Raw genomic sequence first — 12,438 nt, 5'->3', positions numbered from 1 at the left:
ACTCTCTTCAGCATCACATCAGTTCAGCCAACAGTAGTCAGAGGCTTTGCCACCACTGCACCCACACAAAATCTCTTGGTGCAACCCAGTCTAGACTGTTTACTTAACTGCTTATTAAAAAAGTACCTTGTGATCATTTTTCCCCTCTTTTGTGCAGTGGTGGTGAGTTGGGACGTTGGCCAAGAGACTGAATGCTTGAAAGAGAACAAAGTCTGATATTCCCCCTGCCTGCACCGAAGCATACCTAAAAAGATCAGTAGTTCTGCCTTCACTGAAGTTTTGTTGGATGCCATAACTGCAGAATGTGGTTTATAGTTGAATGTAGATCAGGATCACCCTTGAAGCAACAAAAGCTGTTATTAAGACACATTCTGAACCTTTCATTGCACATATATCTTCAACCCACTTCTCCTGGAATAATTTAATAGCTGTTCTGTTGATCATGGCTGCCTCTCCCCCGCCCCGTTGCTGGCCTTCTGGTTTGTTAATTAGAACCATTTTATGAATTGCCCCAGCTGCACCCGGTATATTCCCTAATTGTCTTTATGTGTCAAATGAACACAAAAGGAGAACCTGCCCAGCACCTGCATGCTTACTAGAGATTCTCTTTGGCAGGTCTGCTCATAACCAGCACACGAGGGTTTTAAGTGGTGACGGTCAATGCTAAACATTGTTTAAAATGGAATGAACATCTATTCTGGCAATGGCATTTTCTTTACATAGTCTCACTGCTGTAAGAATGGCAAAATGCCAATAAACCAGAATGATTCTGTAGACTGTGCATTCTCTAGACCAGGGTGTGAGGAACTTTTTTCAGCCCAAGGGCCTTATTCCCTTCAGGGCAACCTTCCAGGGGCCACATGTGGTGAGTGGAGACAGGGACACAAATACATATTTATTTTTCTGCTCATTTTTATTGTTGTACAGCAGGCTAGCTTTTACACACCCTCCCACACCCCTCTCTATTCTCCATCCAGGGAAGGAAGAAGCATTATCAGAATTCAAGGACACATTTCAGCCAGGCAAAAACTCTCAAAGGCGGTGAAATAAGGGGTGTGGCTTAGAGAGAGTACCAAGGGCCATAGGGAGGGGTCTGAAGGGCCACATTTTGCCCCTGGGCCTGAGGTTCCACACTCCTGGTCTAGACTCTACATGTCCACGTCCTTCTCAAGATTCCAAAAAAAGCTACAGTGTGGATACACCTAAAAAATGTTGCTTTAAGGTGAAATCCAGTTAGATGCTCTGCACAATCACTCCGCACGTTTCCACGCACAGGATGTGCACCGGAGCAGAGCTTGTTGGATCACACCCTTGACTTGGTAGTAACCAAGGATTAATCTCACATATTTTCTTTCTGAATTTCAGAAGCAGACATGAATCTGTTGGCACAATTAGTATTTTTAATCCATATTTTATATCAAAAATGCCTGTAAAACACACCTGGGCAATTGTTTGTTCATTGGTAAATGCCAAACGGAAAAAAACTGTAATCAATTTCACTTTATGAGGTTTTGGCATAATAAAAACTATAACATTCAAGGCAGCTTTAAAACATCTCCATGGTTAATAATATAAAGTGCATTTCCTGAATAGAATACAAATATAACTGTGAAGAACTCAAGGCACAAGCTAACATAATTATTACATACTAGAAATGCACACTTGAAGCTAATTCACTATAGGAAGAGATTCAAAACATTTCCCCCCCTTCTGGGTATTCTAAAGCATTTTTTAAAAAGGATACATTAATTCACAACCTTTGAATTAGAGTTGCTTAAACCTATAAGCAACATTACAAGTGTTGACATCTTAGATCAGTGCTAAAATATATCCCCATGAATGCACTCCCTATATAAATAAAGCCCAGAAATAATTTCTGTGACTCAAAAAGTGCGTGTTTATGGATATGAAAGTCCATTTTAGTCTGGTGTGTGGAGGTATTCAAATTCTTCACAATTTCATGGGAAGTGACCATTGAGTCAGAGCTCAAGAAAAAGTCCAGTACTGATTATTTAGTCTGATCACATTAATTGGATCCAATGGTGTGTAGTATTTTAGACCATAAAAAGGTTTAGAGTGTGAATTTTCCTCTGGGGCACTCCTGTCTTTCTTTCAGATTCCATCTCCAGTGGCTAAAGATGGAGAATATCCAGAGTCTATACCACTGACTGGCAACTAGTACGAAAAACTAAAATGCCATTGTTATTTGATGTTCACCATCAGGCCCATGCCTACCATATGCCCCATATGGCTAATATAAGCTACCTTCAGCTCCAGGAAAGATGAGCAATGAATATTAGAATATTAATTCTAAAGAATGAGCATTGCATTTGGTTTTGTTGTTATATGCCTTCAGGTCTATTATGACTTATGGTGACCCTGTGAATCAGCAACCTCCAATAGCATCTGTTAGGCACCCTCTTTTCCTTGCTGCAAAAATACATCCATCCATCTGAGTCCATTCATATGACCAAGCTGAAATGTTGACAATGTAAGGGGTGAGGTGGTTTGAGCTTGCAACTCATCTCCACCTTTGTCTTCTGAAAACGGGCACACAATGCTAGTCAAATCTTGCCCCTTTTTACTGTAAAACTTAGTGGGAGCAGCTTAAGTGTTTTTTAAAAAAAAATTCTGCTTCAAAGAGATCTTGCAGCTGATCAGCAGATCAACCCATTCTCCCTCCAGATGTGGTTAATGGAAATGCTTTGTTCTGGTGACTAATGTGTTTACAGCTTATATCCAGCCTTTCTTGATAATTCATTCTGATTCGTTTGCAGGGAGGTTGTATAACAATGAGCTTTCATCCTAATTTACTTGCAGAGTATTTATAGATCTTCCCACCATTCATTAATTAATTCATAGATTATTTATTGGATTTTATATAACACCTTTTTTGCCAAGGCACCCAAGGTGGTTTACCATTTTAAAATCCTAAAATAAACGGTATAGAATGTAGTCAGGCAAACTGGGCGTTGATGGCACAAGCCTGGGCTCCTTCACTTCTCCCTTCCATCAGGTCACACAGAGATCCAGGGAAGGGCATGAAGAGGCTGCCTCATCAGTTCTCTCAGGCCATTGATGGTTATGTCAGGAGCTGATGGCATGTGTGCTCCCTGGCCTGGCTCTGACACTTTTCAATGCATTTCCCCATCACTTTACAAACCATCAAAAACAATTGTTTTAAAGTGGATTTGTTGTGACAGAGCCTTTTAATCCACATTAATTACGCAAGCCTAGAGTTCCAGTATGCACTTTAATCCCTCCCACAAAATAGTGACAGTATGGAAGCACCCTTCAGCATTGGTTAGTTCTGTGCTTTCCCACTGAATATACTCTGCTGGCAAGCAAAATGAAATGTGTTTGTGTGAATGCATTTTTTATCATTGCTTTGATTCCCAAAATCTTGACTTGCCACTTTTTAATTGTCCACACAGTGCACTATTAGTCCCATAAGGCAATGACTAGAAGTAATTCATTTGCAATTCATTAACAAGGTTATTGTAGAACAACACCTTAACTATCATATGTGAAGATTAGAGGGCTAGTTTGCTTTCTTCCTGGCACAAAGTATTTATGTGTATCTTGTCCCCTGGAGTTATGTCTAAAGGCCCCTTTAAATTGGATAGGTTGTGAGAGTCAGATCAAGGAACAAAGGGTGTCAGCAGGACCACAAACACATTGTATGCAAGTTATTAAAATCAATAAAACTGTGTCCTGAAGAAGGAAAGAGAGAACACACTCAATATTTTGCCCATGTGAACCATTTCCCAATGAAGTTCAACACCGAGAATGCCGCTTCCAAATGTTGAAGGCAGACACCCTAGAACTAAAAATCATTGCCATCTCCCAAAGAGTTTTAAACAAACTATATTAAAATACCATCTTCTGTCACATTTAAAGGCAGTTGGATATGTTTCCCCCCCCTCTATTTGTATATACACAGAGTTCTGATCTAGAAAAACCACTACAATAAACCTTTACTTTAATGTTTTTAAAAACAGGCAGTCTTTGGTGATGCAAAGGCAGAGATCAGTTTCTGTTTGTTTGTTACCTCCTGCCTATTTCACTCTGTCTCATAAAGTGAATATTGTTGGCACTGTCAGAAAGTTCTAGATACTGCTCTACAGATAAAACGAAATATCCATCATAGCCCTGTACTTTCCCCGTGCTTAAAAGCTGCTGCTTTTCCCCCTCTGTCCAAGCCCGAATACCTTCTTCGCCATCTTGGAGTCGCCGTTGTTCTTTAGTCCAGGCTTGAGCTACTGCTCTCTGCCTGGCTATCTCCAAGACATGATTTTTCTCTTCTTCCACGGTAGTCCCGTACCGAATGTTAAAGCACAAGGAGCCATGCTGGAGCTGGATATCAGCAAACCGTCTAGTCCTCCCGTTGATGACAGAAGTCATTTGGGATACCGTGACATTGACACCATTCTCCAAAATCCGCCGTCCCCCAGTGTTGCCTATCAGTGCAAGGTCTTCTTCCAAAGACCCAAGCTTGATGAAGTAGTGAGTGTCCCGCCCGTCTATTGTAAAATGCAGGTCTTCCAAATAGTGAGCGTTGTTGAGGATGGCGGCAATGCGCCGGCTGTCTTCATTCGCCACTCCAATCACGTCGGCTGTTACCAAGCCATTCTTGATGGCAAATTTGATGCCCTTCCCAAAAATTGAGGGAACGGCAGCAAATTTGGGCTTCTTCTCTTTCTCTACACATCTCCCATCACTGTATTTGGGGGTCATGGGAAGCTGATCCAAGGAAATGAAGTTTCTGAGTTGCTTTTGTAGTTCACACTGAATGCCAAGTATAGTCTGGAACAGAAATAGTGGATAAGGGGATGGTTTTTATAGTTTTTTATAGAAACACCCAATACATTTCTACGAAATGCACACTGTAGCCTGGTACATGCATCACTCTAAATAAGTTAAATATAAATATGCATCCTATTCTTTTTTAGAGGACACAAAACATAGAGTTCTTTTGCTAACCTTCCCAGGGTCCCACTCTTGGGTCTTTGTTTGAAGATGTACAAGTTCATATGTTGTCTCCAAAGCATCCATCTCTGGCTTTGGGAATCCTGGAAGGACATTGTGAAGCTGAAACCCAAACAGCTCAAGCCAACTTCCGATGTCTACAAATAAATTCAAAGGAGGATACAGTTAACGTGCTAAATGCCAGAAGCGCTGCATAACAATTAGAGATCCTCAAAACATGAAATATATCCAGAATCCTTTTGATTAAGAAACCTCACCCAAATAACTTCTGAGTTAACAGGATTTGGACAAATAATACATTTTGTGGAGGAAGCTATGCATTGCACACACCTGTGCAACAAAATGTACTACATGTGATATATCTACTTGCAGTGTGCAATCTTTTCTTTTGTTTGCTGCTATTTTTATAACAATATATACTGGATGGCATGGACTAACAAAACAGAGATTTAAAGCAAAATGTTTCAGCTTCTGCCTTCCTCAGCTGGTCTAATGAGAATCAAAAGGTTCTGTAGCACAGGAGGAAGGATGGGATATTCAGACTTGTTGCAGTTGCTACAACTGAGGAATGTCAGGAATGATCCTTCAGGTTGAGGTCATATACAAATATATGGCCATATATGAAGTAATCCAGTGGCCACTTTTTTGTAAAAAAAAAAAAAAGTAGTAATTTTGAATGGAAAAACAGCTGTGGAGAGACAGTGTACTTAATCCTTTCCCATTTGGTTATTTTTAGGGGAAGGGCCATAGTAGCAGAAGATCCTTGGTGCAATTCCTTGTTGCTCCAGATAGAGGCAGGCAGGACTCCTTTCTGAAATCCTGGAGAGCCTATGCCAGTCAATGTAGATAATACTGTTAGACTAAATGGTTTTACTCAGTACAGCAGGTTTCTATGTTCCTCTCTAAACTGACCATCAGACACTTTCTCTACATGTATGATTTGCAGACCGTATCTCCCTATATGAGCCTGCCCGGGCCCTGAGATCTTCAGGAGAGGCCCTTCTCTCAATACCTACGTCCTCACAAGCACGACTAGTGGGGACGCGAGATAGGGCCTTTTTGGTGGATGCCCCGAGGCTTTGGAACTCCCTTCCTAGGGAAGCAAGAATGGCCCCCTCCTTGCAGTCCTTCCGTCGGCAAGCAAAGACTTTTTTATTTCAACAAGCCTTTGGAACTGAAAGCTGTTAAGGACAGGTCTTGGAAGGTGCTGCATTGCTGTTATTTATTTATTTATTTATTGTGCTTTTATACCGCCCTTTAGCAATAAGCTCTCAGGGCGGTGTACAACAATAAAAACAGGTTAAAATACAAGTGAGTATAAATAAAATGCACTATAAAACATATGTGAAAACAAGATTGCAACAACAAAAAATTAAAATTAACATTTGAAATTTAAAATTTAAATTCAAAAAGCCTGGGCAAAGAGGTAGGTCTTTACCTGGCGACGAAAAGATAACAAAGAAGGCGCCAGGCGTATCTCGTCAGGGAGGTCGTTCCATAATTCGGGGGCCACTACTGAGAAGGCCCTAGTTCTAGTTATTGCTCTCCGGGCCTCGCTATGCGTTGGAACCCGGAGAAGGGCCTTCGACGTCAAGCACAGCGAACGGGTAGGTACATAGCGGGAGAGGCGTTCCGCCAGGTATTGCGGTCCAATGCCGTTAAGGGCTTTATAGGTAAGAACCAACACTTTGAATCTGGCCCGGAAACATATTGTTGCCTAATTATATTATTTTAAACTGGGTTTGAATTATTTTAACTGTATGTATGAATGGTTTTAATACTGTAAATTGTTTAATTTGATTTTAATCTAGACTTTTGTATGTTTTTAATTATATGTGTGCTTTTATCTGGAAGCCGCCATGAGTTCCAGTTTTGGAAAAAGGGCAGGGTAAAAAGAATGATAATAAATAAATAAATAAACAAATAAATAAATAAATATAAATAAATTTGCAAGTGTAAGCATGCACCTGGAACTTGGTGGAGAGGGAGAAGGAAGCAGCTTGTTAGCAGCAAACTAGACTGCAGTGGAAAAATGGTTGGCAGGGTAGGGTCAAGCACACTCTTCCACTGCTGATTCTCCATGCCAAATCACCTCCTCATGAAATTGCTTTTATTTAATTTTTTAAAAATGGCTTTTGGGGGTGGTATTTTCATGCAACTTTCATGTTAGGCCATAGAGAACTATATTCTGGGAGGAGAGTGGTAGGTACGAGAGAAAACTTCAGTAAGTGGGAAGACATTTTTATATTGTCTCATGGCCTAGAGGTGTGCGGAACCTTTGGCCCTCCAGATGTTGCTAAACTAAAACTCCCATCATTCTTGGCCTTTGGTCATGCTTGCTGGGGCTGATGGGAGTTGTAATTCAGCAACATCTGGACTAGGATGAGGGATGTAAGAAGGCTTTGATTTCGGTTCCGACCAGTGTTGATTGCATGCAGTGCTGTTTCCATTCCACTGCAGTTCAGCTTCTGACAAAAACTACATTATTCATCTTGCTGTCTGCTGTGGTGGAATTTTACATAAATTAATTATGTTATATTATTCCAGACCATTAATTTCATCCAAAGGAAACCCAATGCAAATGGAGGTGGGGGAAGTAATCAGTTCTGTATTGTTTGCAAACTGAAAACAACAACAGCAGCAGCTGCGGCAAATAGCAATCGTATTTGCTGCATAGATTTCCATTCTGGACAGGGGATGAATAAGCAAACATCGGCAATTTCTGTTCCCATTTCCATCAGGATTCTTTGACATCCCTAGCTAGGACGGGTATAAAGACAAACTGGCTTCTCGTATTTGGTTTTTACAGGGAAGCCAATAAGTGGAAAAGTAGATGTTGGGAATTAGATGGTGATGAAGGATGCAACCCTATGCACTGTAACTCGAGAATTAGGTCCTACTGAAATTTATAGGATTTACTTCCAAGTGAACATTGCACAGAATAAGGCTGCAAGTGGATTTTCTCGTCGTCACCCCTTTCTCTTGTTTCTCTCAAGGGTCTGAAAACAAGCACACTATATCATCTGTTTCAGGCTGCATCTGACAAAATCAATAGCCAGAACAGAAGCTTGTTCTAATTAATCAGTGCAAATTTAGCAAGCATGGTCACTGGGAAAAAATGTAATTGAAACAAAGCATGACATTATTATATTTTTCTTTTCTTTTTTTGCAACTGTTTGACCCTGCCCTCTTTTTCAGGAGCTGAGTATGTAATTAGCCCCTTTTGAAATGAGCATGCTTTTATTCAGTGTTAAAAAGGGAGATAATCTATAGAAGGGAAATAACAGCAGGGAATTATTTATTGGCAATGCACAGTTAAATATGTCTTTTTCATATCAGGAATTCAAAATATAGTTGTCCTCTGCTTTTGGTCATCCTAGGAGGAATTCTGCTTTTTGTCTGGCTGGAAATTTCACAGAAAACAGCTAATGCCGCTCATGGCACCATGACATAGGGTAGTGCAGTGGCTGGAGTCTTGACCCTGGTTCAAATCCTCCCCAGTCATGAAACTTGGTGAATGACCTTGGGCCAGTCACTCCATCTTAGCATAACCTATCTCATATGTAAGGGATAAAATGAGGAACATGCATGTACACTGCCTTATTTTCCTTGCAGGAGAGGTGGGGTACAATTTTAAAACAAAATCAGTGAAGAGGACATTCACTAGAACAGTTTATAGACATCTACAGACAAATATGTGCAAAATCCATTGTCATAAACCAGGAATGGGAGTCAAGCATGATAAATATGACAGTCTAGTTTCCTTAAGTTTATCAATAAAAATAATCAGATACTTCACCCTCCTGCTACTCATGTAGGGCTCTGGAGGTTTTTTCTTCTTATTATAATGCTGGTATTGTTTGGGCATTGTTTTGGGGTTTTGTTGCTACTTTCTTGTGGGTAGAAGGGGCTTATTGGCTAGTAATGGTCTCAGTTCAGTTGACTTGAATGTTCTCTATGCGTGTACTTTATTTTTTGGAAAACCTTCAATAAAAATATTCAAAAACAAACCCTTATTTCAGCCTGAGGGTCATACTTCATTCTGGGCAACCTTCCAAGGGCCAGGTGTGAGGATGGATTGGGCCGGAGGCAAAAATGGGGAGAGCAACAGATAAAAAAATTGATATTTTCACAGAAGGCTAGTTTTCTCACACACACACACACACACACACACACACACACACACACACACACACACACCCACACCCACACCCACACCCCCACCCCCACCCCCACCCCCACACCCACACCCACACCCACACCCACACCCACACACACACACACACACACACACACACACACACTACCTCCAGGCAAGCTAGAGGCATTCTCAGAGTTCAAGACACATTCCACCCAGGCAAAAACACTCAAGAGTGCAAAACCAGAGCCAGCAAGGGGTATGACCTGGAGAGAGTTTCAAGCGCCAGTCTGGAGGGCCGCATTTAGCCCTTGGACCTGAAGTTCTGACATAAACCAAGTTATAAATGAGAAATTCACATACAGAGATGCACACCGTTCAATCAATGCTTTACCTGTTGTGTATTTAGCCACGTCTTGGATTCTGCCAGCAGGATAGTTATTTTCAAATGCATACAGATTAAATGGCTTTGGGGTGTTCTTCAGTTCTTCCCAGATATGATGCTTTGGTGTTGTCCAGCGTCCGGCAATGACATCATAATCTCTTTGCCCCAAGTGCACCAATTTAGTAAGTGAATCATACAGCCCTCCATGGAAACCAATAATGAGTTCAAAATCTGAATTTGTGTCCTGATAGATCTCCCCATAAGGGGTGTAAAGAATTTCTTTTATCACCTGACCTCGACTGCTAAAGATTGCTAAGGGTGTGCCAGTGTTGTCACAGGCAACATAATATTCTTCTCCACTGCTTAATTCCATAGCTATCAAGTGGCCCTGAAGGTCGTAATAGAGGGATGTTATTTCTGAACTACTATGATTGTATAAGTGAGTAACTCTCACTGGATTGGAAAGGTCTGCATAGAAGAACTGGAGGTGTTGTCCTAGACTTGATTTGCTGGCCACCCGTCGACCCAGCCCATCATAGCAATACTGGATTGTCCACCCAGAAACCCTGTTGTAAGCTTTGTTCAGAAAGCCATTAGAGCTGTACTCAAAGATGTCATTTCCTCTTTGTTTAAGAAAACCATCCTCGTCCATTTTATACTGAATGTCTCCCAGTCTTGTGATGCGGTCTCTAAGGTCATACCTCAGAGGGGTAAGCCGTGCGCTGTTTCCATGGCTGAGTAAATTGATATTTCCATTGAGGTCGTAGCTATAACGCCACTGGGTTTTGTCATTCACAGAGACAGTTTGAAGTTGGCCATCAGCATCATATTCATAAAAATACCTTGTTATGTTGGCATCAACTCCAACTCGTATATCACATATCACCATGCGCCCCATGTTGTCATACTGAACGGTCATCCAGTAGGCTATCGATTTAAGAATTTCATATTGCACTTCAATCACTTGGCCATTGGCACTAAAAAATTTGGTATGCTTCATCACAGTGGTGGTTATAACTTGGTTCAAGTCATAATTGATTACACTGAACTTCCCAAACTGTTCAGTTTTACCAGACACATCAACGTAGCGATATAGATCGATAGGGAGTGGAGTTTCATTTATCATGGCTTGCATGCTGGTTACTCGAAAGTTGTTGTAGCTGTAGTCAAATCTGGCATTCACAAGACCTTCTTCACTAAATCTGAATATCTGACGGCCAATCAGTGGACCTACAAATGAAGCACCAAACACATGTTTCAGGAGAAACAAAACAGGACAAAACTAAAAATAAAATAAGATTACCTGAAGGACCACCTACAGGGCTCACCAACATGATACCCGTGAACACCAGTGTGACTGTCAGTATCTATGGTGCCTTTGAAATGTCTTGGTAAATATACCCTTAAAAACCCACAATTCATGAGACACTGCTGTTCCTGCTCAGTTCCTGTTTCACTGGCTTGAATTGTCCTACACTGAACACAATTCCTTAAATATTCGCACATTTCATTGGATGGCAGGCCTGGACACTCGGTCTCCATTCTGTTCTAGCAGAGGAGAGGCAGAAACTGCTTCTCTCTGTGAGCAAACATAGCAGCAGATGCTGTAAGTGCCTTTTCCCCCCATTGATGGGGTGGCTGCTATCCTTGCCATTTCTTCTAGATGCAGCAGCCATTATACTCCCGTGTCAGCCATTTTGTGATACGTCACACCTCACAGCAGTCATTTTGTAACTGGAACCCAAGGCACTTCCTCAACATTCCAAACATGTCCATTGGCCCCAAAAGGACTGCAACCTCTAGCCTACACCTACATATATACTGGCCTAAGATCGACATCTGAGGCCCTTCTCTCTAGTCCACTGATGAAAGTGGTTAGGTTAGTGAGAAAGATGGGTCTTTCTTTTTCTATATCTCTAGAAGGACCTCCCTATGAACATTTGTAAGTTGCTCCCCTCTGTTGTCTTTTCAAAAAACCTTAAATACCTTTTTAAATTCCAATTTCCATTGGGAGATTTTAAGGTTACTATTTTTGAGAACTATTTTATCTACTGCTATTATTTAGTGTTTTTTACTGCTGTTTGAAATTTTGAAATCTTGTCATTGTATTATATTGATTCATTATAACTCATCCTGGGAGTGTATATACCATAAAAGGTAAATATAACAAGAACAATATTGTGCTTAGACAAATACAAGTATATATGTTGGTCCATTAGGGAACACAGACACTGCTGCACAAAACTGGCAACACTACAATACCTTTATTAGGACTACCTAAAATGTCAAAGTCATGAGCAAACCTTCAAGTTATCTAGACGTCTTCATCTGGCCTAATGAAATATTCCTCATGCCTTTTGTACATTTTGATTGGTCATAGTTATTGTGCAAACCTTCTACATATCGTAGATTAGGTCAGCATTAGGTTGTACATAATTAACTAGGAAATAAATCTGGAGGCATCACTAGCTATTGTATTAAATAACTGCTATAATTCTATTGAGTGGGGGGGGGGAGACAGAAACCCCCCACTAACTTATTCTAGCCAAATGACTTTCTTATCTTACTCGTCTTATTCATGTCATAGATCTAATTATACATTTTCCCTGCAATTTTATAAGAATGCAAAACTGAAGCTTGTTCCTGATAAAATTGTGCAATCTCATTACAAAAGCTTATTTGGTTGGTATGTTATCTGATAAGCAGGGGGGGAAGAAGTAGATAAGTATGAAAGATACCGTGTATTGATTAAGCTTTCCACACACCCTGGAAACAGCTCCACATAAGAAAGGTTTTATATGTGTTTGTGGATGTTTGTAGACATGCATGCATTGAGAAGGAACCCATAGCTCAGTGACGGAATGGATGCTTTTTGCTGGGGAACAACTGTGGAGAATGTTATTGCCCTCATGTCCTGATTGTGGGG

At 40.8% G+C, this 12,438-nt stretch overlaps 1 protein-coding gene across 7 annotated transcripts in view; it reads right to left on the bottom strand.

Annotated features, from left to right (window-relative positions):
* Positions 1-261: 261 nt before the first annotated feature.
* The window catches only part of TENM1 (teneurin transmembrane protein 1), an 897,331-nt gene continuing 885,154 nt past the window's right edge, over positions 262-12,438 (bottom strand). For 6 of the 7 annotated variants that reach the window (XM_061598133.1, XM_061598132.1, XM_061598131.1 and 3 more), the window contains 3 exons: positions 9,522-10,742; positions 4,984-5,126; positions 3,265-4,806 (listed from right to left, as the gene is read on the bottom strand). In XM_061598133.1, the coding sequence (XP_061454117.1) occupies positions 4,048-4,806; positions 4,984-5,126; positions 9,522-10,742 (2,123 nt within the window). In that variant the 3' untranslated portion in view covers positions 3,265-4,047. Of the gene's footprint in view, positions 338-3,264; positions 4,807-4,983; positions 5,127-9,521; positions 10,743-12,438 lie in introns of those variants that run through there. The other variant, XM_061598137.1, reaches the window with a different exon arrangement.

The sequence above is a fragment of the Rhineura floridana genome, chromosome 16 (assembly GCF_030035675.1).
Source record: "Rhineura floridana isolate rRhiFlo1 chromosome 16, rRhiFlo1.hap2, whole genome shotgun sequence".
NCBI classification, from domain to species: Eukaryota; Metazoa; Chordata; class Lepidosauria; order Squamata; family Rhineuridae; genus Rhineura; species Rhineura floridana.
The sequence above is the reverse complement of the archived record's forward strand: the minus strand, read 5'-3'. Positions and strand labels throughout refer to the sequence as shown.